General features: G+C 43.9%; 2 protein-coding genes across 2 annotated transcripts in view; one reads left to right on the top strand and one right to left on the bottom strand.

Moving 5' to 3' along the window:
- The window catches only part of LOC120999334 (zinc finger protein 436-like), a 580,871-nt gene that overhangs the window by 95,529 nt on the left and 457,957 nt on the right, over window positions 1–27,385 (bottom strand). The window lies entirely within an intron of this gene.
- LOC120999538 (gastrula zinc finger protein XlCGF57.1-like) overlaps window positions 2,629–27,385 on the top strand; it is a 45,166-nt gene continuing 20,409 nt past the window's right edge. The window contains exons 1-2 of the mRNA XM_040430500.1: window positions 2,629–2,700; window positions 8,617–8,737. Coding sequence (XP_040286434.1) covers window positions 8,680–8,737 — 58 coding nt within the window. The 5' untranslated portion in view covers window positions 2,629–2,700; window positions 8,617–8,679. The remainder of the gene's footprint in view (window positions 2,701–8,616; window positions 8,738–27,385) is intronic.

The following is a 27,385-nucleotide window of genomic DNA, read 5'->3' on the forward strand; positions in this document are numbered from 1 at the left end:
CAAAGCCGGGAGGTCAATACTGTACCAAATCACAGAACGAAGGGTAGTCAAAATAACCAAGTCAAGGGTCAAAACCAGACTGGAAACAGAGTACAAAATCGCTGGGCAGAGAGAGGTCAAAGGAAAGCTAAAGTAAAATCCAATAGCAACAGACATGACCAACAGCGACCGGAGCACTGCAAAGGAAAACCTATAACTGGCAAGGGTGTATTGACAGCAGGTGATTTATATAGAGTGAAGAGTCCCTAGATCAGAACCTGATAGGTCCAGAGACTCAGCGCCCCAGTGGACCAGAATACAAGCAGTCCAGAGATAGGCAGGCTGAGCAGTCACTCAGCCTGCATCACAAACACATATTGGTGATACCTATAACTTATTAATAACTCATTAATCTCCCGTAGTGAGTAAGTGCTGCAGGCAGGAACAGAGTGAGGAGTTGTGGCTTAGGTTATGCGGCACATCACTAGGGGCGTGGCTAATTTGGCGCATCACCAGGGAGCGTGGCCTGGACTGTACACACTGTGCGGCCATGTCCAAGCCCCAGACTGTGGTGCTGGAGCTCGGATAGGTGAGTTGGTGACAGCCATATCAGATTTTACATCAGACATCCATATAAGACCCCATATCAGATTCTCAGATCATAACCCTATATTAGATTCGCAGACCCCCATATCATATCCTTAGAACAGACGACCATATCAGACCCCATATCAGATTCTCAGATCATAACCCCATATTAGATCCTCAGACCCCCATAGTAGATCCTCAGGTCACACCCCCTATCAAACCTCAGATAAGACCCCCAGCAGACCTTCATGTTAGATCCCTCATTTAAGACTTCAGATCAGACCCCTTTAGACCTTCATTTCAGACCCTAGATAAGACCCCCATTAGACTAATATTTCAGACCCCACGCATCTGACATCAGATCAGGCCTCCATATCAGGCCACCCCCCCTACCCCCATATCAGACCTCAGATCAGATCTCTTTTAGACCTCCTTGGCAGACCCATATATTGGACCATAAAATAAATAAATTAACTTACTGTACCTCAGCTGTCTCTCCTGCGGTCGCACTCACCGCGTACAGCATCAGGTCATAGTGTGCACAGTCTGCCCTGACACTGTACAAAGTCTGGAAAGTGCAGTGTAGTCTGGAGGGTTCCTGGGAGGGGTGAGTACAGTGCTTCACTCATCGCTCCCCCTGCCTTCTGTAGACTATTGAACATTGAACACTTTCATATTGGAAACACTCACTACTATTCGCTTTATAAGACACACTGCCTCTTATAAGCACAAAATACAGAAGTTGGCAGTGTGCCACTGGCAATGGGGATGCTGTGGACCCCCCCTGACTTAGGGGACCAGTTGCGACCCCTATAGCTACGCCACTGGAATTCAGTCATGGTATGTTTTTCCTACAGTTAAAGAAGAGAGAACAAGGCTGGAGAGATGTCCCAGTCCTCTTCCTCTACAGGATGAGAGATGTCCCAGTCTTCTTCTACAGGATGGTTCAGAAGAACATGAAAACGTCCCATATGATGATAAGGTAGATGGAAATAAGGTCTCATGAAAGTTTCCCTATGATCTGTAGAAGTGCTGTGAAGATCTTGTGTTCAGTCTTGTTTTATAAACCAGTATTATATGTTTTATCCTTGTATAATGAGAAAGGTAGAGATGGCAGGATTACAGCTAACTATAGACCTTGCATGTCGTCTGGATCTTCTCAAAGTTTTCTGGTCTGTACAGACTGTTGGTGGTAATAAGGAACCAACTAGATGCATATCTACAGGAGACCTGCAGATATGTTTGGGTCAGATAAAGAAACCTGACACATGTGGATCCACTGTGTCTCTTGAACAGATCTGACTTGGTTCCGCTCCAAAGGGCTTTATACATTTCATTCCCCCGATCTTCACCCTTTATCCCCTGTACTTGGATCTGAACTCTTCTGCAGGGGAGCCACTGGGCTGCTCTACTTGAAGTAGTTTCTGTACAAGTGACTGGTGACCCACGGGATCAGGAAAGGCAGAATACATGCAGTCTGATAAATGGTCCGTTGTCAGGGCAAGCAGCTCAGGATCTGAATGGAGATCAGGCAAGGGTCAGGTCAGGCAGCAAAAGGTCAAATCTAGAAGTCAGGCTGAAGTCTGTACAAAGAACAGGCAAGTAAGCTAACGGCCTTTGCATTAATAACTAGTGTACTAGAACCTATCGATCTTCCCATGGCTTATAGAAATTATAGTGCGTGCATGCTGGCCCTATTAGAGCCGGAGAGAGCGTGGGTACACACCTGACCTATCGGCAGAGAAAGCCATTGTCGGCAGGAAGCAGGCCTCAGCTTGTGTGGGAGGACAGTGTTATTTCAGCAGCCGGGACCACTGGGAAGGGAGAGAGGGATGTCTGTGGGACTGGATTCCGAGAGTCCTGAAGCTATGGAGCAGGTTAACCAGGCAGCAGACGTGCCCACCGGCAGGAAGGAGAGGAGCTATAGGCATGGACCACTGCCATAGCAGATAACTCTGCTGTCATTTCATAATTTTTTGTTGTGGTAATTGATAATCAGTCTGCTGACTTTTACAATATTTGTTTCACAGCTTTTGAATCCAGGTAAAGATCTGAACAATATTAAGGCTGAAGATACATATGTGAGGAGTGATGAGCAGATCATAGAGGACATTCCCACCGATAACCACCCAGGTGAGTAGTAACCACTACATAAAGCAGAGAAGACTCACAGATTCTGCTCCTTCACTGGCTACTGATGACTCATTGTATAGTCAGGTAGTGGTGGCAGTTTGGGGGTCACATATTGTACTTTTTGGCACCACGATCCTTACATGTGCAGCAGGTGTATGCATGCCCAGGAGATGCCATGTAACAGGGTCTTCTGCGCCTGCACGAGATTTTGCACTGCCAGGATCTGACGTCCGGAAGCCAGCAGAGGTCTGTGAGCACAAGTTGGGCGGGATAAAGATTACTATGATATATAACTATGATCTAATAAATGATGGGAGAGACGTCACCCCTGATAGGGTAAGTATTCACACTATCAGTCCCCTGGAGGGAAGAGGGGGGGAAGTATACGTCACCGCAGGGTGCATATATTTACCCTATCAGGGGTGACGTCTCTCCCATCATTTATTATATCATAGTTACGAGCGGATCTCTGTACAGCATTAAACAGAACTTTTGTGCTAAGCGACTTCAGATCTAGGATGCGAAGATTGTTTCGCTCATCCCTACTGACCGTGGCATACAAGGGGTTAATATGCTGGCAGGTACAGGTACAGTATAGTACGGGTTAAAAGAACCAATGAAGTGTTTTGTAACTTGAACAAGGACACCTTGACGTTTCTTGAGGAAAGCCAGACCTTGTACCCACGAGGAAATTGAGGTGGAGCCCCGAATATGCAAATAGTAATCTTCATCATCCTTAATACGGTTGAAAATGACATAAATCCATCAAGTTCAACCAAGGGATAGGTGGCGATTTGATAAAAAAAAAGGGAATGAGACCCAGATTTCTGCACCTTTTCATAAGCATTAAAGGTCATTTACTTTTAAGAATTCATCTAAGCTTTTTTTTTAAAACTGCCCACTGTTCCTGGCAGCTTTGCCCCAAATCCGAATTTCCTGGCACTTAGTGGTAATGAATCAATTTTTCCTGAAATTATTACGTCACCGCGTCCACCCAGTGTGATGACGTCCTCACGGAAGAGTGCGCCCCAGTTGACGCGTTTTCTTCAATCAAGATGGCTGCGACAGCCAATGGATGAGGTGAGTGTATATATTTTTTTCTTTTAACCCCCTGATAAGCTGAATGTGACTCCCAGATGCCCGGATCAGCCTTGAGGGGTTAAATAATGGGGGGGGGGGGGGGGGGGGGGTGGGATCGCAAGTCCCCATCATTGCGCCTGGTCGATACAGTAGAATGCGATCGTGACAAAGTAATTCGGAACAAATCAAATTTCTTACCGAAGTATGGCGAAGCAGCCAAATAGAATTTTTTAAAACTTCGCTAATTTCTAGTGGTAATAATAAACCCCTGTCTCGTGAGTCCATGCCTCATTTAATACATGATAATATTCTTCTAGCCTTAGAAGCAGCTGACTGACATTGTGTGCTGTTTAGTCTATGATCTACAAGGACTCTCCCTGTGTTACATCCCCTCCTAGGACATATGAAGCACGGAGATTATTACTACCAAGATGCAGAACTTTACATTTATCCACATTGAACCTCATTTGCCAAGTTGATGCCCAATCGCTTAGTGTCCAAGCACTGGCATACATAGAGAAGTAAGAGCCCCATGGCAAGGATCAAACCAGGCCCCCCACACAGGACAGAAGGGTTTCCGCCTAATCCCCTTTCAATGTTCCTTGGGCTATTTTTTTTCATTGCTTCATGTGCTAAAATTTCCTTTAGAAGGAAGAGTCCTGACCAAGTTTTCACCTTCAGTAGAAGAGGGGATGATCCCAACTGGGCCCCCTCTTGCCCTGGGCCCCATAGCAGTCGCATGGTCTGCAACTATGGTAGTTAAGCCCCTGTTTCCAAGTCGGCTTGTAGTTTTTGGACATCTTCCATAGACTGCACAGTACTACACAGCTTAGTGTCATCTGCAAAAATAGAAATGGTGCTATTAATCCTATTCTCTATGTAATTAATTAATTAATAAAAAATAAAAAAAATTATAATAGGGCACCCAGCACTGAACATTATAATAACCCGGAATCATTGACCACAACTCTCTGGACACGGTCCTTCAGCCAGTTTTCAATCCAAATACAAACTATACTTTCCAAGCCTATAGACCTTATTTAACCTATTAAATGTCTATGAGAGACAGTATCAAAAGCCTTTGCAAAATCCAAGAACACTACATCCACAGCCGCCCCTCTGTCCAGGCTTCTACTTACCTCCTCATAAAAACAAATCAGGTTAGGCTGACAACTTCTGTCCTTGGTTTTCCCATGCTGGTTATCCCTTATGATATTATTAACAGCCGCATACTTTAGTATGTAGTCTCTTATGAGTCCTTCAAACATTTTTCCCACAACAGAAGTTAAACTTACTGGTCTATAATTACCTGTAGAGGACCTAGAGCCCTTTTTGAATATGGGCACTACATTTGCCTTGCACCAATCACTTGACACTGTACTGGTACCTAGAGAATCTATAAAAATTTTGAACAGGGGCACATCAATGACTGACCTGAGTTTATTAAGAACTCTTGGGTGTAATTCATCTGGACCCGGAGCCTTTACCCGGAACATTTACCTTATTTAACTTCTCTTGGACTTTATCTACAGTTAGCCAGTTGAGTATATTACTGGATGTACCAGTCCTGGCACCACAGATATCAGCTCATTTCTCTTCTTTTGTATATACAGAGTCAAAAAACCATTTTAGTAACTCTGCTTTTTCTTATCTTCAGTTACTATCCCCCATATACCATTATTTAGGGGGCCTTCCTGCTCTGACCTTGGTTTTTTAGCATTCATATAAAAAGAATTTTTGGGGATTTGTATTGCTCCTTTTTACCACTTGCTGTTCATTTTGTATTTTTGCGGATTTCTTTTTTGTAAATTTCAAAGGCTACAGCTGATTCGTCAGGTTTGTATTTTTAAATGCCCTTTTTTGTAATGTATTGCCCTTTTTACTGTAGCTGTAAGCCATGGGGGGGGGGGGGTAATTGTAGCTGTTTATACTTGTTACCTACAGGAATATATCACCCAAAGTGGTTTTAAAGCTCTCCCATTTATACTCAGTATTATCATGTAACAGTAGCTGCTCCCAGTCTATGCTCTTAAATGCTGCCCTCAACCCAGGAAAATTGTCTTTTTTTAAATTCAGTGTTTTTGCTCTCCCCGCCAGAGTTTGATTTTTATAGTTCAGGGGGAATATAATTATATTTTGATTACTGTTACCTAGTGTTTCACAAACAGTAACATTACCAACAAGCTCTGCATTGTTAAAAAGTACCAGATCCAACAGAGCATGGCCCCTAGTGTGGCCCCTAGCTTCTACAAACTGGCTAATAAAGTGGTCCTGCAGCAAGCTGGGACATTCTCTCCCTTTTTGTAGTTGAGGCAGAACCATGACCCCAGTCAAAATCTCCCATTATGACCACTTCACCAGCTTGTGCAGCCTGCATTATTTTGTTATACAGCTGAACCTCTATCTCCTCTGTGATGTTAGGGTGGTCTATAGATCACACCAAGTATTATTTTTTTTTTCAGAATCTACTTCCTTTTGTAATTCCACCCGTAAGGTTTCACCATCCTCACCCAGCCATACAGGCACAAGCCACCACCTTTACTATTGGCTTTGTCTTTCCTAAAGAGTGTAAAGCCATGAATATTAACATCCCATCTGTGTGAAGAGTCCAGCCATGTCTCAGCCACACCAACTACATCTATGCATTCTTCTAGTACCATACATTCCAGGTCCTCCATTTTGCTTGCTAGACTTTTGGCATTTGTGAACATACATTTTAAGTTACTACTTAAGTTCGCATACTCCCTTCCCAGAAAGTAAATATTTGAGATTTATTTGAGGGTACTTTGTTTTATGTGGTTGGTTTACAACAAGTTCATTTCCATGAAAAGAAAGAAACCAGCAGCACTCTCCCCTTGTACAAAATTAGCCAACAGAGAAGTCGCCCAGTTCTCCATGAACCCAAACCCTTCCTTCACCAGCTCCTAAACTACATATTCAACTACCTAACCTCCCGCTGTCTCTCTAGTGATGTGCATGGCACTGGTAGTATTTTTTGAAAACACTACCTTTGAGGTCCTGGACTTCAGCTTCTTTCCTAGTTCCCTAAAATAATTTTTAAGGACCTTCCCTCTATCCCTGACTTTGTCATTGGCACCAATGTGTACCATAACTGCCGGGTATTCCCCAGCCCCATCTAGCAATCTGTCTATCTGATTCGCAATATGCCGAACCCGAGAACCCAGAAGACAACACACTGTTCAGCATCAGTCATGATTGCGGTGACAGATGACCCTGTCTGTCCGCCTAATAATAGACTACCCTACCACCAGCATCTGCCTGACCTTTGCTGCACTCCTCTGTCCATCCTTCCTACAGCAGTTATCCTCCTGGTTGGTAGGAGCAATGCCCTGCTGCAGTGTTGCTGGCCCTAGGCTTGCATCCCTAATATCAGCCAAACAGGGATATATTCACTGTTTCAGCTCAGGGCTAGCCTCCATGAAACTCCTCTCTACTCCTTCTCATAAGAATAACCCAACTACTGACCCCATAGTCCTGCTTTTGCCCTTGTCCACTCACCTCCATTTCACTGACCCTAGCCAGTGCCTGCACACTGAGGTCTAAGCCCCTCTCTAGGTCTGCAAAGCTTCTGCGTTTTGCAAGCTGCACATTGAGATCCAGAATCTGGGCTTCCAAATATGCAACATGCTTGTAACTGTGCAAATGTATTCACCCTCAAATGGCTCTTCAAGGCATGCATACATTGCACAGGACACGCACTTAGTAGCATTGTCCATGGGACACATGTTTAAATGGGGATAAATGGGGTGTGTGGCTTGCCTATTGGTCTGTGAACAGCACGCATGCTGAGCTCCGGGATCGTTCCTCACCTGACTCTGGCTCCTGAGGGGTGATGTAGTTAAGAATGGGAAATTTTTGGGGATCTAATACACCTGAGGGACATTTACTAAAATGGGGGCAGTATGCCTATTAGACATCTACCGGTTTATTTTTTACTATCACGAATGCGTATTACTGCTACTCTCCAGGTGCCCCATCTGCTCTGTTCTTTTTCTTGCTTTTGTTTTTCATCTTTCCTTTTTTTTTTCCTGTTTTTTCTCTGTCTGCTGCAAGAGATATTTCTAATCATTGTTGTGGGATTTACAATCCTACAAGGTGTTTGCCCTGATGGTGTTTTATAGCACCAGTTATATATAGGCTGTTTAAAGAGTTATGTTTTCGGTATAGTAAAATACTGTTATAGTTATTTTCATATTGCGGGAGCCTTGGACACTCAAGCCGGAGGCTTCCAATTCCCCAGATAGAAAACCCAGAGCAGAGTTCGTAGGAGCTCTGGTTTTGGCTTTAAAGCCCAAAGTGTTGTGCCATGTGGGGGAAGGAGGGCACCGAACACTCTGTCCAGTCTTCATGTTATTGTATGTTGTCTTGTCCCTAGTGGTGTCATTCTTTTTCCTCTTTTGTTCCATAGCTAGTTTATGTTGGTCCCGCCTTCTGCTGATCCTCTATTTCTTTTTGTATTATTTTAGACATGGCTAGCTTAACCCTTTGTTATTTTAATGCAAAGCGGTTGAACAAACCTAAAAAAGTAGACAGATATTTCAATATATGAAGCAGAAAAAAATAGACATAGTTCTCTTTCAGGAGACACATTTCAGGTCCTCAAATATCCCCAAATGTGAGCATAGGTTTTATCCGAAGTGGGTGCACTGTCCTAACCCCTCAGGGAAATCTAAAGGAGTATACATTGGCTTCCGCCATACTATTAACCCTAATATTTTAGCAACAAAATGTGATCCTCAGGAGAGGTTTCTATTTCTCAAGATAGACATTGCCGGCCGAGTATTTACTGTTGCTAACTTGTATTTTCCAAACTAGGGTCAGGTGGAGTTTGGCCTGCGAGTCCTCAGAGGATTGGTAACCTTTGCCAAGAATTCCTACATGATCCTAGGGGGAGACTTCAATATGGTACTCGACCCGGTGGTCGATACATCCTCAGGTAGGTTGTCGGTCTCTAGGGGAGCGACCCGTGCACTGCGGAGATTTCTCTACTCTATGGAGGTGGTAGATCTTTGGAGAGTATTACATCCCGGAGTAAGAGATTACAGTTTTCATTCAGCTGCTCACAACTGTTATACCAGAATAGATCATGTTTTTTTTCCCACGCTTTACTGGATGGGGACCCGAAATGCTCACTGGATTTGTTTCTGTGGTCAGACCATGCTCCTATATTATGCCCCTTGGGTTTACCCCTTTGAGGACCAAGGGACGTATTTGTCCCATGTTTTTAATTTGCCTGTATTATCTGATTAAGAACTTAAAATATATATATATTTTTTGTTTGAGTCAAAATATTAGTTCTTATCGACAAATGGATCTAGCTTTTTGCCATTTATTTCATGAAATGGCTTAGTTACAGCAACTGAAGTGTACGAACTTTTAAAAAAAATGTTTTCCTCTTTTGGGCGTTCCATAAAAAGTGACCTAAATAGTCAGATGTTATTGGATCATCTGATATTTGTTGATAGACTTGTGTTTGACAACAACAAATAGTTTTTTGGGAGTTTTTTATCATTTGAACCAATTTGGCGGACATTTTTTGCTCTGGGACACATAAGTCCCTATGGTCCTCAACGGACCATACCTTAAAGAAACCCCGCCACTATGCAGAGTTGTTTTCCAAATAACTTTGGACAGGTATAGAAGTCATTCAGCCTGTGCTTTATTTGAGCTCTGTGGAACTTTAGGGACCGTCGATTAAAAAGCAGTTTTCCAGTTACTGTACAGTTTTACCTCTTGGAACTCAACAGCAACTGATAAAACTGTCATTCATCATGACACTAGATGTACACAGGCATACAGCTAATGCTATGCTAAGCAATAGCAGCGTTAGAAAGTAAAAGATAATTTGTACAGAATAAGTGGGACAAGATAATGTGCTACACTCACTTCTGTAACCATTTGAGAAGAAGGGAGGGGGGAGTGAGGAGATGCAGCACAAAGAAATTCTGTATAACTGAAGTCAGTCAGCCATAAGTGAGAAAGGTATGTTTGTTGGACAGTGCTGTCCCATTGCTGTATGATTGAAGTGTGCTGTACAGGAGACATTTTCATTACACAAGTATTATTATCTAATTACAGCAGTACATCAGGAGGCAGCTGAGGGAAAGCATTCACTTCTTTAGCTACATGAAGTGGCAGAGTCACTAACTGTCGTAACCCATTTTATTAGCTATTGTTTATCTGTTCTTAGCAAGGCCTCGAACACGGTGGCACGGCGTGAACGCTTGTTTACAATACGTGAAGAGGATATACAACGGCTGTTGTTTGCCGACCACAGTGATGAAGAGGACCTCACTCTCGATGACGAAGATCAGAGTTTCTTGCTTGAAGCTGTTGACAGTGTTACCCAGGAAGTGATCATAGAGCATCCTGATCCTTCATCATCAACTGAACCCAGCTCTAGCACAAACCTAGCTTGTACAGCTCTACCTGTCAAACCTTTGATGTTCTATGGCTTACCGAAACGTAAATGTACACTCCAGACTTCAGCAGTGAACTCTGAAGAAGGAGAGCAACTGCCTCTGCCGAAAAAGTCGCGATCTAGTTCAAAAACTCAGTCAGTGATCACTGGTTTTGACTTTAGGTGGAAAAGGGGAGCAACTAAAGTCATAACAAACACTACTGAATATGACTATGGACAAGTGAATTTGAAATTAGATGACTCTGCAGATATTGATGCTGTTGAAGTCTTTGAACAAGCATCTGATTTCAGCACTTTAGTCTCACTCGTTGTGGAGCAAAGTGAGCTTTATATGAAACAGAAGGGCATTCCATTCCAGACAAATGCAGATGAGCTTCGAGCCTTCTTTGGAATATGTCTTGTTATGGGGTATCATGTTCTGCCATCAAACAGAGACTATTGGTCTACTCAGCCAGATCTTCAGGTACCATTTATAGCAAATTCAATGAGTCGTGCTCGATTTGAAGCAATTCGCTCTGCTTTGCACTTTGCAAATAATGCGGACATGTTACCTAGAACTCATCCACAGTGTGATAGAGCTTTCAAAGTTCGTCCATTGATCGAGCACTTCAATCGATGCTTCCAGGCTGCGAGAAATCCAAGCAGGCAACAGTCGATTGATGAGCACATGATAAAATATAAAGATCAAAACATCATGAAGCAGTACATCAGAAACAAGCCTGTGAAATGGGGCTTCAAGCTATGGTGCAGATGTGATGCTATCTCAGGCTACCTTTATCAGTTTGACATCTATACTGGACAAAAAACAGACACAGAACATGGTCTTGGAGAGAGTGTCATTGTTATGCTGACAAAACAACTAGAACAGCTATGCTGTCAAGTTTTCATCGGTAATTTTTTTAATTCTCCACTGCTGCAATACGAGATGTTGCAGAAGAAGATCTACCTTTGTGGCACGGTTCGTGTGGACAGAAAAAATATGCCCAAAAACTTGAAAGCTGACAAAGAAATGAAACAAGGAGATGTGGATACTATGAGTGCAAATGGCGTCACATGTGTAAAATGGATGGACAATAGATCAGTGACACTGTTGTCAAATTTCCTTACATGCAAAAAGGATGACATGACGCATGTGCTGAGAAGGCAGGCAGGATGTGCAGAAAAGCTGAATATTCCATGTCCAACCATTGTTACGATTTACAACAAGTACATGGGGGGTGTGGACCTGATGGATCAGAAGAAAGTGTCCTATGAGAGAGACCAGAAGTCAAAAATAAAGTTTTATTTGAGGATTTTCTTTCACCTCCTAGATATTGCTATAAACAACAGTCACTGCATTTATATACAAGCAAATGAAGAGAGGCACCCAGAGTACAAAGCGATTACACCACTGGAATATCGGCAGAGGATAGCAAGGAGTCTGGTGGGTGGATACTCTAACAGACAAAGAAAAGCTCTGTTAGCCCCAGTCAGAAGTTCACGAAGTGTCCTTCCAGCACCAAAGCCGAAACATTCCATGGTTAGAAGCGATAGACGCAAACGGTGTGCTCAATGTGCCAAACATGGGAATGAAAATCGCACGGACAGCCTCTGTGTCACATGTAACGTGCACCTTTGTTACACAAAGACACGCAACTGCTTTGCTGACTATCATAGCCTGAACTGTTAGGCTATCACATATTGAGATTTTGCATCTTTGCATTTTGAGACAGTGACAGTACCTTGATGCATACATTTTTGGTTTTGGCCTACCATGAGGCTGTTAGCATATGTACATAAATACATGTTATTTTTGAAATTGTTTCTAGCAAGTATCTGAATAAATGTCAAAATAGTTTAAGAGTAGCAGAATTTGACTTAATTTATTATGACCTTCTTTAGAATTCATTGTAAAATAAATTTTAAGTTCCAGAAACAGACAATGCTTGCAACCTTGTCTCCCTTGAGGACCATAGGGACACATTTGTCCCGTATTCATAACTCCTCCCCCAAAAATGACAAGTGTGGAAATGGTTTTATTTATTGTTCAAATACATTCTTAAATAGAAAAAAATATAATTATTTTTATATTGATGACGGTAATCTTATGGTCCCCAAAGGGTTAACACCTGTCAGAGGCAAGGGGGAGATTTACGTGGAGATTAAATGATAATTTACTAAATGATCCTCTCACTGAGGGCAGTACAAAATAGTGACATAAATGCTGATTTCAGCTGTGTGTCACTAATGAACTAAAAGTAAGTGGTTTATGAGAACCAGCATCATAATCATTGCAGCCCAGGCCTTAAAAAGAGTCAAATCTACTTGAGACCAATCATGGTTATTCATAATCTCCTGCTCTTTTACCCATTTGCTGAGAATTGGCAGTTCTCCCCTAGAGAAAAAAGGGAGAAAACCAGGTAGAAGCCTGTCAATCATCAGCAAGTGGGCGGACAGAACAGGAATTTATGACTCTTCTCAGGTGGCCGTGACTCTTTTCCAGGCCCAGTCTGCAATGATTGTGATGCTTGTTCTCGGCAACTATTTACCGCTGAAATAAACTCACCTGTCTTTACTTTATAATGTCATTAGTATGGGCAGCATAAAGTTGATGACAGGTTCCCTTTAAGGTTCACCATGCAGAGGATGACTCAACTCCTACTACTAAATGGGAGGCCCTGAAGTGTGTATTGAGAGGGGTGGTTATTTCTCATGGGTTTAAATTACATAAAGCCCGCTCAACTAAGTTACGTGCTCTCTTACAGAGACTTGAGGTCCTGGAGTCCCAAATCAAGATGTCTCCCTCCCATTCAAGTCAGGGGGATATTTCGACTGTTAGGCAGAATATTTTTCAAATCTTAGACCAGAGGTCCTTAGATGTAAGAGAGAGACTACAAAAGTTTTTTTTTTTAAATGGGGACAAATGTGGGAAATGGCTGTCAAGAGCCCTGCACCCCAGGCTACCTCAGTCAAGGATACTATCACTCAACTCACCATCTAAGGGGCTGGTGCATTCCACTGGGGCTATTTTAGTAGAATTTAAATTGTACTATGAATCTCTTTATAACATAAAGAATGGATATTCTGATATGCATAAATTAGCGAGGTTGAATAAGATCAGGGACTACCTCTCTAAAATTGATGTACCCTGGCTAGACTTGGGGATGAGGGAGGACTTGGAACAGGACTTTTAACTACAGGAATTGGAAAAGGTTATTAAGGACCTCAAAGTAGGGAAAAGTCCAGGTCCGGAGAGGTTCACCCCCAGATTTTTCAGAGTCTGCAGTGAAGGAGTGGCCCCGATACTTTTAGAGGCCTTTTAGGGCAGTCTCCCAGGGGGCTGCTTTCCCAAGACAAACGTTGCTAGCCCGTATTACAGTTCTGCCTAAGCCAGGGAAGGACTCTCAACAGTGTGGAAACTATTGTCTTATTTCTTTGACTAATATAGATGTGAAATTATATGCTAAAATCCTGGCCTTGTGACTTTAGGATCCTATCCCGTGTATAATTCATAAAGAACAAGTAGGTTTTGTCCCGGGACGTGAAGCCAAGGATAGCATCATCAGAACGATGTCTAGTTTCTCAGGCTCGCCTCCAGGGGGTCCCACTTTGTCTTTTGACAATCGATGCTGAAAAAGCCTTTGTTAGGGTGGGGTGGCACTTCGTGGAGGCGACCCTGGAGAAGATAGGACTGGGATCCATAATGATTAGGAGAATCCTGTGTCTTTATAATGAACCGACGGCTCAGGTTCGGGTTAACGGACAGTTATCGCCTCCGTTCTGTACTAATAACGGGACTCGTCAGGGGTGTCCACTGTTTCCATTGTTATATATTTTGGTTATGGAGGTGTTGGCCTCCTATTTGAGGTCCAATTCTTCCATTAACAGGAGCCACTTAACACAAACTGGCCTTGTTCGCGGACGACCTCTTGATATGTTTCCAACCCCCGAATCAGTTTCCCAAATATACTTGAGGAATTCCACAGATATGGAGCATTGAGCAATTTTAAAGTGAATACTCAAAAATCAAAGATTCAAAATATTACTGATATCGCCGTTTGCTCCTTTGTCTCGTTCTCACAACCGAAAACGACCGCCCGAAGTACAATCGGGAAATCCTTGGTGTAGTGTGCGTCGATGTGTGCGCAATTCCTCCAAAATAACATAACAGAGACGTTCTCAAGTAGGATCCAATAATGTGCCTGCTTCCAACAGCTATGCAAGGTTTATTTATACCAGAAGATGGAAGGCGGTCTTACAATCATGAACAATGGGGAGACAGGTTATGGTATGAAGTGATTGGCTAGCAAAGATGTGAATGATTGCGCAAACTTATGTTCGCACGTTCGCACACTTATTCGCGCCCTTTCCGTTGCCGTGCTTATCCTCGTGGATGAAGAAACCTTTGTTCGACGGTCCCCATCCCTCCCAACTCAGCCGGCGCCATGACACTGGTATCCTGCAGTAACACCAGGCCAGGCACAAATCAGCTACAGGTCGGAACGACCAGACCATCGTGCGAAAGTCTCTGCGCAGATGCGAATGTGAACGAATCTGTGCATTTCCATAGGATAGATGGCGACCATACGGCGAACAATAATTTTTCCACAACAGTTCCCCCCTTTTTCACCATATGTCGTCATTTCAGCGGCTTCCTAACACTACAATCACTCAAACCAGACCTCTAAAGGGAATAAACATGTAAAGGGGAACATGCTACACTACAGATGAACTAACAAGAAGAACCTGGCCTATCATTCTTGGGCCTCTTCGGTTGCTTGACACCACGTCCGGCAAGGCAGTCTCTAATAAAGAAATGCCTTCAAAGGGAAGGGATATTCTCCATGACGGTTCCTTAAAATGCGGTGATTCTTCTTGGGTTGGTCCTCCTGGAGTAAGAATCCGGTTGCTCCGGGCGATGGTTCTCTGCGATCATAACGTGGTCCTCTGAACGGCTCTACGCGACTCGATTCGTCAAGCAGCAGGTCCTTCTCACCGCCACATAGATAAGAAATAGAAAGCACAGCAGTAGCAGGACATACACTCCTATTTCCTTAAGCCACGATCCTATAGAATACAACATATCACCGAAGCCCCCAGACCTTTAAAGGGGTTCCAACCTTTATCTGCGAATGTATGGTTGAACTCTATAAATAGGTGACGCTCCACAGATTTACCTAAAGGGTTGATTTTCCTCATGCCCACCCTGATGTCATAAATGGCAAGAACTGCCGCCATGGCCGGGAGGCTCTGACCCAGAGGTGGTTTGGAGCACACCCAGCAGTTGGATCTATTTGCCGTCTTTGCTAACTGCAAATGCATTCTGAATAACAAATTCGGATGTGACTCCTCATAACATTTTCCAAAGTGCATTAGACAGAAAGAATAAAGGAATATGAGGTACCTGATCATTGCGCTTTGTGGTCCAGTAGCTTCTTGCAATGGCTGGCGTGGATCCACCCGTCACGCTCCTCAACCTTGAGGGAGGTTGGTGTCATAAGCAATACCTGGAATGGCCCAAGATATTCAGGCCATGGATCGGCCGTAATTTTTACCTTCTTTGCAAAAATCTGACCCAAGTACCGTCAAAGAAAAGGCAGTTGTGATGGTTCTCAACGTAATTCCCTACTAGGTTAGAAAATTGATTGACAGTTGAGAGGTTAGAATGGTTAGTAAAAAGTTTGAAGATTGTTGTTTTCTGCACCACTTTTCCCCCTTCTCATCGTCCTTCAAACCAGTACGAAGAGAAGCTGGATTCAACATGGTGCATCGTCTGTCCCTGGCTTCTATTGGACTCCGTAGTTTTAGTTGGACGGGAGAACATGACAGTGTTAGTTCGCACTGTCTGGGACTTTTGAATGCCCTGTTGCTGAAGATCGATGGATTCGTGCAGCCACAGTTCTGCTTTCTGCAGGGAACCATGGCTTCGGAGTCTAGTAGGGAATTCACGGACAAACTTTTTCCCAAATCCAGACCTCAAAGGTCCCTTCTTTGGGGATGGTCCACTCTGAGCTTACAGTCAATTGGTGCCAATCTTTGAGGGAATTAACAACTCCTCCTCCATAGATGGATTTCATGTGCTGCTTGGCGGTCCTATACTCAAAAGTGGTACCCTTCTGTTCCCTAGATTTCCCTACACCCATGCTCGAGCCTTCTAAAAGTAGGTGCGTCCACCTACAGTGTCCCGCGACACATGCCTGGACGGCTGCTACTCCCCTTCATTCTCCTCTGAGTTGCCCCAGGGTTTCTGGCACCGACACATGGACTCCGTTCACCCTAGTTAGACCTCAGGAAAAGGAGTAGCAGCGTGAGGAAAAGGGCTCTCGCCGACACACAGTGGCCCTCAGAGTCTCCTAATGAGATATACCAGCCTCCGTTTTGGCTCTGAATAGTGACCTGAGCACAGGATAAGGCTTCCAATTGACCTGGAGTGGAATATGCGCACAGGAAACACACAGTACTCCTGTGGGGAAAGGGGTTACTCACAAAGCTATTGGTATGCCCGGGTGATATATACCACCTTGTCTTCTTAAAAAAAACTCATCAACTCACTTTTCTTTGCCGATATGATTCTATATATTTAAGCTGAACAGCACATGAAGCCCTTTTTGCAGTGACTGATCAAAAACCTCTCGCTCAGCAGCAACCCTTGAATTCAGACTGTAGTTCCCACACAATATCATGAGACCCCCCAGTACTCCCAACCAAATCTACAGAGAAGAGAGAGGGAAAGAAAGAGAGAAAGAGAAAAGCGCCAAAATATGAAAAAAGAAAAACTGAATAATAGACTAAAAATAAAAATGGGTTCGTAAAAGAAAATGTAGAAAACTTCAGTTACAGGAAGTACATTGAGATTCCAAAAAAAACAAAAAAAAAAAACCTTTGGAAAACATACAACTGTATAGGACTGAATTAACAAATCAATGTCTTGGAGGGTTCACCTCAAACCGTGAAAAATAGCAGGAGAATTTCTACCCACCCAGTCATTGAAATGTTAATTTGCCCAGCCCCAAAGCAGCTTCAGATTCATTTTACCAAAGAAGCAGGATTTAACATTACAAGGTCCCAAAACCATTTTTTTTTTTTTAGGGGAAGGAAAAATTTATTTAAATTAGGTCGTAGAGTTCCTCCATTTTCTGTAAATACAAACAGTAAAATGGCTTACAAAGACCTTAATTTACCCTTCTCTGGCACACAAAATTAGAAACTCTGCTGAATTCCAGGAACCAATATCTTTCCTCTCTGAGCTTCACATTTTAACAGTTCATATTGGGATTTAAAATCTGCTTCATTGATCAATGACCTTGGCTGTCCCTGGGTTCTATGCCTTTGCAAAGAACCATGTCTGGGACCATTACCCCACCTTGCTGAATAAACCACTTTACTTCTAGGTGTGGTTCTGGGGTACTTAACATACCTGTGTCTGTTGCCATTAGCAACGTCACAATATCGTGCAATGTGCCCAATTTTCCTGCATGCAAAATAACAAATAGCTTGTCTCCCTGCACAATACCTTCTCTGGGCATGGGCACATGGGGATTTTACTTGCTGCACAATATTATCATCCCAGCATGTCTAGATCCCACACTACTATCTGTATTGAGTCCACTTACCACGGACTCATCTGAGGAATCTTCTGGCATTGTGTTAACACTTCCAACTCCAGGGTCAGACAAATTGTCCATCTCCATCCCTGAGTCGGATCCACTATGTGACCCACAGTCCTCAGACTTCTCCATACCTACAGCCCATACATTGCCTTTAATCCCAGACACATTACTCTCTAATGATTGTTTCAATGACTCTGGCTGCACTAAGCACTGAGAATGTTTATCTTCTGTCCTCCTGCAGAGAGCAGACAATTCCCTTACAGCACCCTGTGCATACATCAGGCTTTCAGACAACCATTCATTCTCCTTGCACAGCTCAGTATTACACCTCACCGTACATTCATAATTAGCGCTAGCTTCAGCTGCCTGCTGGACAAGAGTTCTCAATTTAACAATTTCCTGTAACGGTCACGTCCACACACACACACCGGGGGAAGGATAGAGATCACTGCGCTCCATCCTCATCCCTGGCCCTGCCTACTTGCCTCACGAGTCCTGATGACAGGGGACAACTGGACGACAGTCCCTTACTTAGGATATGTGCAGGGAAGACAGACAAGACAAAATACGGAACGTGAACGGACTGGGTCAGAACCAAGAGAGCCAAAAGAATGGTCAGGAGAAGCCGGGGTCAAATACCAGGAGAGTAGAGAAGTACCAGAGGAGTCTGCAAAGAGTAGTCAGGTGGGAGCCGAGGTCACAATACCAGGAGGGATGCGCAGTACAGGAGGAGCAGGCAAAGGATCGCCAGGGAACAGGATCAGGTGAGTATTCAGTAGTCCAACAAATAGCCAGGAACCTAGAATTAACAGGCAACCTGTGGCCAGCAGGCTGCCTGTATTTATAGTGGGGTCAGAGGGTCATGTGACGTGGCCAGCGTCACATGACCGATAGACAGACTAGTCGAGCACCGAGTGATCAGCTCGACGCTCAAGGCAGACCTAGGAGCAGGGAGCCTCCCAGCTAGCAAAGCCGCCCTGGGAACGAGGCCAAACACAGATCCTCGCTCCTGAAGCTAAGCAGCAGGTCTGCGGCTGATGGGAGACCGAGTGTGCCTTTGGCGCCCCGTGACAGTACACCCCTTTTATGAGGGGCCACCGGACCCAAGACTTCAGGAGCATGAACCTCCCTGGCGGGTACCCAAGATCTCTCTTCGGGTCCATACCCCTTCCAGTGAATCAGGTACTGTAAGGAATTACGCACTCTCCTGACATCCACTATCTTAGACACCACATACTCAACAGCATCACTAACAAGAACGACTCGGGCAGCTCCAACTTAAACGATACCGGATTAATCACCTCCGTGATCTTATATGGTCCAATAAAACGAGGAGCAAATTTTCTAGAAGCTACCTTGAAAGATAGATTCTTGGAGGACAACCATACTTTATCCCCAACTTGAAAGTTTACCCCCTTGGAACGTCTCCTATCGGCCTTGAGTTTTTGAGAACGTTGAGCCTTTTCTAGGTTCGATTGAACCCGGGGCCCAAACTGTGCACAGTTCGGAGGAGAGTTTATCCGCTTCAGGGTTAGAGGAGGAGACGGGCGACCTAGAATTTAAACGGGGATGAAAACCATGGTTACAAAAGAAAGGGGAGACCCCAGCAGAAGAATTGACATGGTTATTCAAAGCAAATTCAGCCAATGGAAGGAATTTGACCCATAATCTGGTCATCAACAACATACAACCTCAAGAATTGTTCCACAGACTGATTAAGGCGTTCAGTCTGCCCATCGGATGGTAAGCGGAAGAAAAAGACAATGAAATTTTACATCTTTGACAGAAGGCCCTCCAGAATTTGGACGCAAACTGCACACCCCTGTCAAACAATATTTTCTGGGATGCCATGTAAACGAACAATCTCTCTCACAAAAATAGACGCCAGGGTTTTTGCATTCGGAAGTTTAGACAGGGGAATGAAATGAACCATCTTGCTAAACCTATCGACCACTACTCAAACCACAGTCTTACCCTCCGCCAGCGGTAGGTCAGTTATAAAGTCCATCAAGATATGGGACCAGGGTCTACTGGGAATCGGTATAGGTCCTAGGTTACCAGCAGGGCGAGTCCTAAGTGTCTTAGACCTGGCGCAAACCTCACAGGCTGACACGTAGGACTTGACATCCCTGGTCAGAGTGGGCCACCAATAAGATCTAGAAACCAGATCCTTAGTGCCCTCAAAACCCATATGTCCACAAAAGGCAGAATCGTGACACTCCCCCAACAGCTGGAGATGAAATTGTACGGGAACAAACAACTTATCTGTTGGGGTGGATGCCAATGCCAGATTTTGTTCAGCCTTAATGCGAGCCGAGATATCCTGGGTTAGAGCTGCTAAGAAGATGTTTGCTGGTAGGATGGATTCAGGCGGTGCCTCAGTGGGTTGAAAAGCATGGAAGCTCCGAGATAATGTGTCTGCCTTCACATTTTTACTTCCCGGCCTGAACGTAATGGAGAAATCAAAACGGGTAAAAAACAGAGCCCATCGGGCTTGCCGGGGATTCAACCTCTTAGCAGACTCGAGAAACATTAGGTTTTATGGTCAGTGACAACAGTTACCCGATGCCTTGCCCCCTCCAAAAAATGCCTCAGCTCCTCAAATGCCCATTTAATAGCCAACAGCTCCCTATTCCCTATGTCGTAGTTTCTCTCCGTGGGAGAGAATTTCCTGGAGAAGAAGGCACACGGTCTCAGGTTAGTGAGGCTAGCAGGACCTTGTGAAAGGACTGCTCCTGCGCCGTCCTCGGATGCATCCACCTCCACAATAAAGGGTCTCTTCTGATCAAGCTGGATCAGAATGGGAGCGCTACTAAATGCCTTTTTTAATGTTTCCAATGAAGAAATGGCCTTGGTAGACCAATTCTCCAAATCCGCCCCTTTCTTAGTAAGGTCGGTCAATGGTTTAGCAATTACAGAAAAATTAATGATAAATTTATGATGGTAATTAGCGAAACCCAAAAACCGTTGTAAGGCCTTTAACCCCTTAAGGACACAGCCTTTTTACACCTTAGGACCAGGCCATTTTTTGCAAATCTGACCAGAGTCCCTTTAAGTGCTGATAACTTTAAAACGCTTTGACTTATCCAGGCCGTTCTGAGATTGTTTTTTCGTCACATATTGTACTTCATGACACTGGTAAAATGAAGTCAAAAAATTATTATTTTTTTACACCAAAAAATACCTAATTTAACAAAAATTTGGAAAAATTTAGCAAATTTCAAAGTTTCAGTTTCTCTACTTCTGTAATACATAGTAATACCCACAAAAATTGTGATGACTTTACATTCCCCATATGTCTACTTCATGTTTGAATTGTTTTGGGAATGATATTTTATTTTTTGGGGATGTTATAAGGCTTAGAAGTTTCGAAGCAAATCTTGAAATTTTTCAGAAATTTACAAAAACTAAATTTTTAGGGACCAGTTCAGGTCTGAAGTCACTTTGCGAGGCTTACATAATAGAAACCACCCAAAAATGACCCCATCTAAGAAACTACACCCCTCAAGGTATTCAAAACTGATTTTACATACGTCATTAACCCTTTAGGTGTTGCACAAGAGTTATTGGCAAATGGGGATGAAATTTGTGAATTTCATTTTTTTGTCAAATTTTCCATTTTAAACCATTTTTTCCACTAACAAAGCAAGGGTTAACAGCCAAACAAGACTGTATCTTTATTGCCCTGACTCTGCCGTTTACAGAAACACCCAATATGTGGCCGTAAACTACTGTACGGCCACACAGCGGGGCGTAGAGTGAAAGGTGCGCCGTTTGGTTTTTGGAGGGCTGATTTTTATGGACTGGTTTATTTACACCATGTCCCATTTGAAGCCCCCTGATGCACCCCTAGAGTAGAAACTCCCTAAAAGTGACCCTATCTAAGAAACTACACCCCTCAAGGTATTCAAAACTGATTTTTACATACGTCGTTAACCCTTTAGGTGTTGCACAAGAGTTATTGGCAAATGGGGATGAAATTTGAGAATTTCATTTTTTTGTCTAATTTTCCATTTTAACCCATTTTTTCCACTAACAAAGCAAGGGTTAACAGCCAAACAAGACTGTATCTTTATTGTCCTGACTCTGCCGTTTACAGAAACACCCAATATGTGGCCGTAAACTACTGTACGGCCACACAGCGGGGCGTAGAGGGAAAGGTGCGCCGTTTGGTTTTTGGAGGGCTGATTTTTATGGACTGGTTTATTTACACCATGTCCCATTTGAAGCCCCCTGATGCACCCCTAGAGTAGAAACTCCCTAAAAGTGACCCCATCTAAGAAACTACACCCCTCAAGGTATTCAAAACTGATTTTACATATGTCGTTAACCCTTTAGGTGTTGCACAAGAGTTATTGGCAAATGGGGATGAAATTTGAAAATTTCATTTTTTTGCCTTATTTTCCATTTTAACCCATTTTTTCCACTAACAAAGCAAGGGTTAACAGCCAAACAAGACTGTATCTTTATTGCCCTGACTCTGCCATTTACAGAAACACCCAATATGTGGCCGTAAACTAATGTACGGCCACACAGCGGGGCGTAGAGTGAAAGGTGCGCCGTTTGGTTTTTGGAGGGCTGATTTTTATGGACTGGTTTATTTACACCATGTCCCATTTGAAGCCCCCTGATGCACCCCTAGAGTAGAAACTCCCTAAAAGTGACCCCATCTAAGAAACTACACCCCTCAAGGTATTCAAAACTGATTTTACATACGTCGTTAACCCTTTAGGTGTTGCACAAGAGTTATTGGCAAATGGGGATGAAATTTGTGAATTTCATTTTTTTGTCAAATTTTCCATTTTAAACCATTTTTTCCACTAACAAAGCAAGGGTTAACAGCCAAACAAGACTGTATCTTTATTGCCCTGACTCTGCCGTTTACAGAAACACCCAATATGTGGCCGTAAACTACTGTACGGCCACACAGCGGGGCGTAGAGTGAAAGGTGCGCCGTTTGGTTTTTGGAGGGCTGATTTTTATGGACTGGTTTATTTACACTATGTCCCATTTGAAGCCCCCTGATGCACCCCTAGAGTAGAAACTCCCTAAAAGTGACCCCATCTAAGAAACTACACCCCTCAAGGTATTCAAAACTGATTTTACATACGTCGTTAAACCTTTAGGTGTTGCACAAGAGTTATTGGCAAATGGGGATGAAATTTGAGAATTTCATTTTTTTGTCAAATTTTCCATTTTAACCCATTTTTTCCACTAACAAAGCAAGGGTTAACAGCCAAACAAGACTGTATCTTTATTTCCCTGACTCTGCCGTTTACAGAAACACCCAATATGTGGCCGTAAACTACTGTACGGCCACACAGCGGGGCGTAGAGGGAAAGGTGCGCCGTTTGGTTTTTGGAGGGCTGATTTTTATGGACTGGTTTATTTACACCATGTCCCATTTGAAGCCCCCTGATGCACCCCTAGAGTATAAACTCCCTAAAAGTGACCCCATCTAAGAAACTACACCCCTCAAGGTATTCAAAACTGATTTTACATACGTCGTTAACCCTTTAGGTGTTGCACAAGAGTTATTGGCAAATGGGGATGAAATTTGAAAATTTCATTTTTTTGCCTTATTTTCCATTTTAACCCATTTTTTCCACTAACAAAGCAAGGGTTAACAGCCAAACAAGACTGTATCTTTATTGCCCTGACTCTGCCATTTACAGAAACTAATGTACGGCCACACAGCGGGGCGTAGAGTGAAAGGTGCGCCGTTTGGTTTTTGGAGGGCTGATTTTTATGGACCGGTTTATTTACACCGTGTCCTGTTTCAACCCCTCTGATGCACCCCTGGAGTAGAAACTCCCTAAAAGTGACCCCATTTTGGAAACTACGGGATAAGGTGGCATTTTTTTGGGGACTATTTTTAGGGTAAATATGATTTTTGGTTGCTCTATATTACATTTTTGTGAGGCAAGGTTACCAAAAATTTTAATTCTGAAATTTCATCTCCATTTGCCATTAACTGTTGAGGAACACCTAAAGGGTTAATAAAGTTTGTATAATCAGTTTTGAATACCTTGAGGGGTGTAGTTTCTTAGATGGGGTCAGTTTTGGGGAGTTTTTACTCTAGAGTGCATCAGGGGGGCTTCTAAAGGGACATGGTGTCAATAAAAAAGGCCATCAAAATCGGCCTTCCAGAAACCATGTCAGTCCTTTCCTTTTGCGGCCTCCCTTTTACTGATACAGCAGTTTACGACCACAAATGTGGTGTTTCTGTAAACTGCAGTATCAGGGTAATAAATATTAAGTTTTGTTTGGTTGTTAACCCTTGTTTTGTTACCGGAAAAAACGGATTGAAATGGAAAAGTGCCAAAAATAGCGGTTTTGGCACCGTTTTTTTTTTTTTTTTTTAACCGTGTTAATCTGGGGGGTTAGGTAATGGGATATTTTTATAGAGGAGATTCTTACGGACGCGGCAATACCTAATAAGTCTACTTTTTTTTTACAATTATTTAGGTTTTTGACTATTATCTTTTTTGATACAAATCTTTTTTTTGGGTATCTCTAAAGTCTAAGGGTCATTTTTTAATTTTTTTTTTATCCAATTATCTCATGTGGGGGCTCATTTTTTGCGGGATGAGCGGACGGTTTTATTGGCACTATTTTGGGGGCTATATGACTTTTTTTTCGCTTGCTATTAAACTTTTTGTTATGTAAGGTGACAAAAAAATTCTTTTTTTGCACCTATTTAATTTTTATTTTTTGACCATGTTAATCTGGGGGGTTGGGTAATGGGGTATTTTTATAGAGGAGATTCTTACGGACGCGGCAATACCTATTAAGTCTACTTTTTTTACAATTATTTCGGTTTTAGACTATATTATCTTTTTTGATACAAATTATTTTTTGGGTATCTCTAAAGTCTAAGGGTCATTTTTTTTAAAAATTTTTTATCCAATTATCTCATGTGGGGGCTCATTTTTTGCGGGATGAGCGGACGGTTTTATTGGCACTATTTTGGGGGCTATATGACTTTTTGATCGCTTGCTATTAAACTTTTTATTATGTAAGGTGACAAAAAAAAACTTTTTTTGCACCTTTTTTTTTTTTTTCTTGACCGTGTTAATCTGGGGGGGTTGGTCATGGGGTAGTTTTATAGAGGAGATTATTACCGACGCGGCGATACCTAATATGTCTACTTTTAATAAATTATTTTAGTTTTTTTGGGTGTCTCAGGTCTGAGAACCATTTTTTTTTATCCGATGTCAGTGCTAAATTGGGATATAAATTTAGTACTCCATGGAAGTGTGATACTCCCTGAAGCAACCGTCAATGCAGAGGCCCGGATGATCGGGGCACGTGTCGCACTGAGTAGTCGTGTCCTTCCGTATCCCCCTCCTGCGACACACTCTGCACTTTTTTTGGGTTCGTCCCTTCTTTCCAGTATGGGGGACCACACCTGGAAAGTGTTGGCCAGGGACGATCCGGGCACCTACAGTTCCCGAGGTACTCCGGCCTGCTCTTTCCCGGTCCGAAAAGATCAGGGCCTTGAGGACTGCCTCATAGAACTGGAGGAATGTCCCTGTGCTGCCAGCGCTTCGGGATAGTACAAAAGAGTTGTACATGGCAACCTGCACCAAGTAGACCGCAACTTTTTTGTACCATGCCCGGGTTTTGCGCATGGCATTATATGGCTTGAGGACTTGATCAGAGAGATCAACTCCTCCCATATACCGATTGTAGGCGACGATACAATCGGGCTTGAGGACCGTTGCCGCGGTACCTCGGACAGGGGTGATGCCGTTACCATGAATTGTGGACAGCATAAGGACATCCCTCTTGTCCTTATACCTGACCAGCAACAGGTTTCCAGTGGTAAGGGCACGGGTCTCACCCCTGGGGATAGGTACCTGGAGGGGGTGGGCAGGGAGGCCGCATTGATTTTTCCGCACGGTCCCACAAGCGGACGTGGATCTGGCGGCAAGGGACTGGAACAAGGGGATACTGGTATAAAAGTTATCCACGTAAAGGTGGTAACCCTTATCCAGCAGTGGGTACATAAGGTCCCACACAAGTTTCCCGGTAACACCCAGAGTGGGGGGACATTCTGGGGGTTGAATCCGGGAATCTCGCCCCTCGCACACACGAAATTTGTAAGTGTACCCTGAGGTACTCTCACAAATTTTGTATAGCTTCATGCCATACCTCGCCCGCTTGGAGGGCACATACTGGCGGAAAATGAGTCTCCCCTTGAACGCAATGAGAGACTCATCAACCCCGACCTCCCTTCCAGGTACATAGGCCTCCATGAATTTGGCCCCAAAGTGATCGATGACCGGCCGTATCTTATACAGACGGTCATGGGCAGGATCACCTCGGGGGGGACATGCTGCATTATCGGAATAATGCAGACATTTCCGGATGGCCTCAAACCGGGAGCGTGTCATGGCTGTACTGTAAAGTGGGGCCTGGTATAGGACGTCCCCACTCCAGTACAGCCTGACACTGGGTTTTTTGACCAGGCCCATATGCAGCACGAGGCCCCAAAATGTCCTCATTTCGGCTGCACTGACCGGCGTCCAGCCACCGGGCCTGGCCAAAAAGGAGCCCGGGTGTTGAGCGACGAACTGTTGGGCGTACAGATTCGTCTGCTCCACCATCAGATTTACCAGTGGGTCACTGAAAAAATGACAAAAAAAGTCATATTCAGTGTAGCCCACTGTGGAAATCTGGATTCCTGATTGGCCTACAAAATCAGGAATCACGGGCTCGTATCGCTCTGGGCTACACCAGACAAGTTCACCGGCTGGGGGCTCCGGTGGATTTAACTGGTGGGCCGGGAAACCAGTACGAGCCCCAGAGCTGCTCGTACTAGTGTGGGCCACAGGGTCCCTAACATGGCGGTCCCCTTGCTCCGCCTGGCGGCGTCTCCGCCGCCTCGGGGGCTCACCATCATCGCTAGATGATGAGGAGGATGCGGATGACAACAGGAATGTGGGGTCATCCTCATCCTCACTGGGGCTCTCGGAGTCAGAGGCAAGCTGGGCGTATGCCTCCTCGGCCGAGAACGTCCGGCGGGCCATAGGGGAGTGTGTGTCTGCGTGTATATGTGCGTGTGTGTAACTCTTTATTTTGTGTGCGTGTGTGTGGGGGCACGGGTGTTCACGAACTCACCCTAAAACTAACAGAAAAAAATAAAATAAACTAACTAAAAAAAATGCAAAAAATGTGGGGAAAAAAAATCAAAACCGCTGATCAACCGTCCGAAGTTGATTAGCGGTCGGGTGTGCGATGCGCTAACAGTGGCCGGACACTAAGTGCCGGCCACAATCAGCGTACACAAAAAAAATAAAAAAATGCACCCCAAAAAAGGTGGGGGGGGGGCAAGTGGCAGCACCCCTGGGGGGTCTAGGGTCACACAGCTGTGCTGTGGACCCCAGACACCCTAACTTAGGGTGATGCAATCAAAGTTAGAAAAGTTCAGAAACTAACTTTCCCTTTTTTTCCCCTGCCTAAACCAAACTTTCCCTATGCTGTCCCTATGTACCTGATGGGGGGTGCTGGGGCACAGATCGGGTCCTGGGGGCACAGATCGGGTCCTGGGGGTGCTGGCAGACACACG

Source organism: Bufo bufo, chromosome 4 (assembly GCF_905171765.1).
Source record: "Bufo bufo chromosome 4, aBufBuf1.1, whole genome shotgun sequence".
NCBI classification, from domain to species: domain Eukaryota; kingdom Metazoa; phylum Chordata; class Amphibia; order Anura; family Bufonidae; genus Bufo; species Bufo bufo.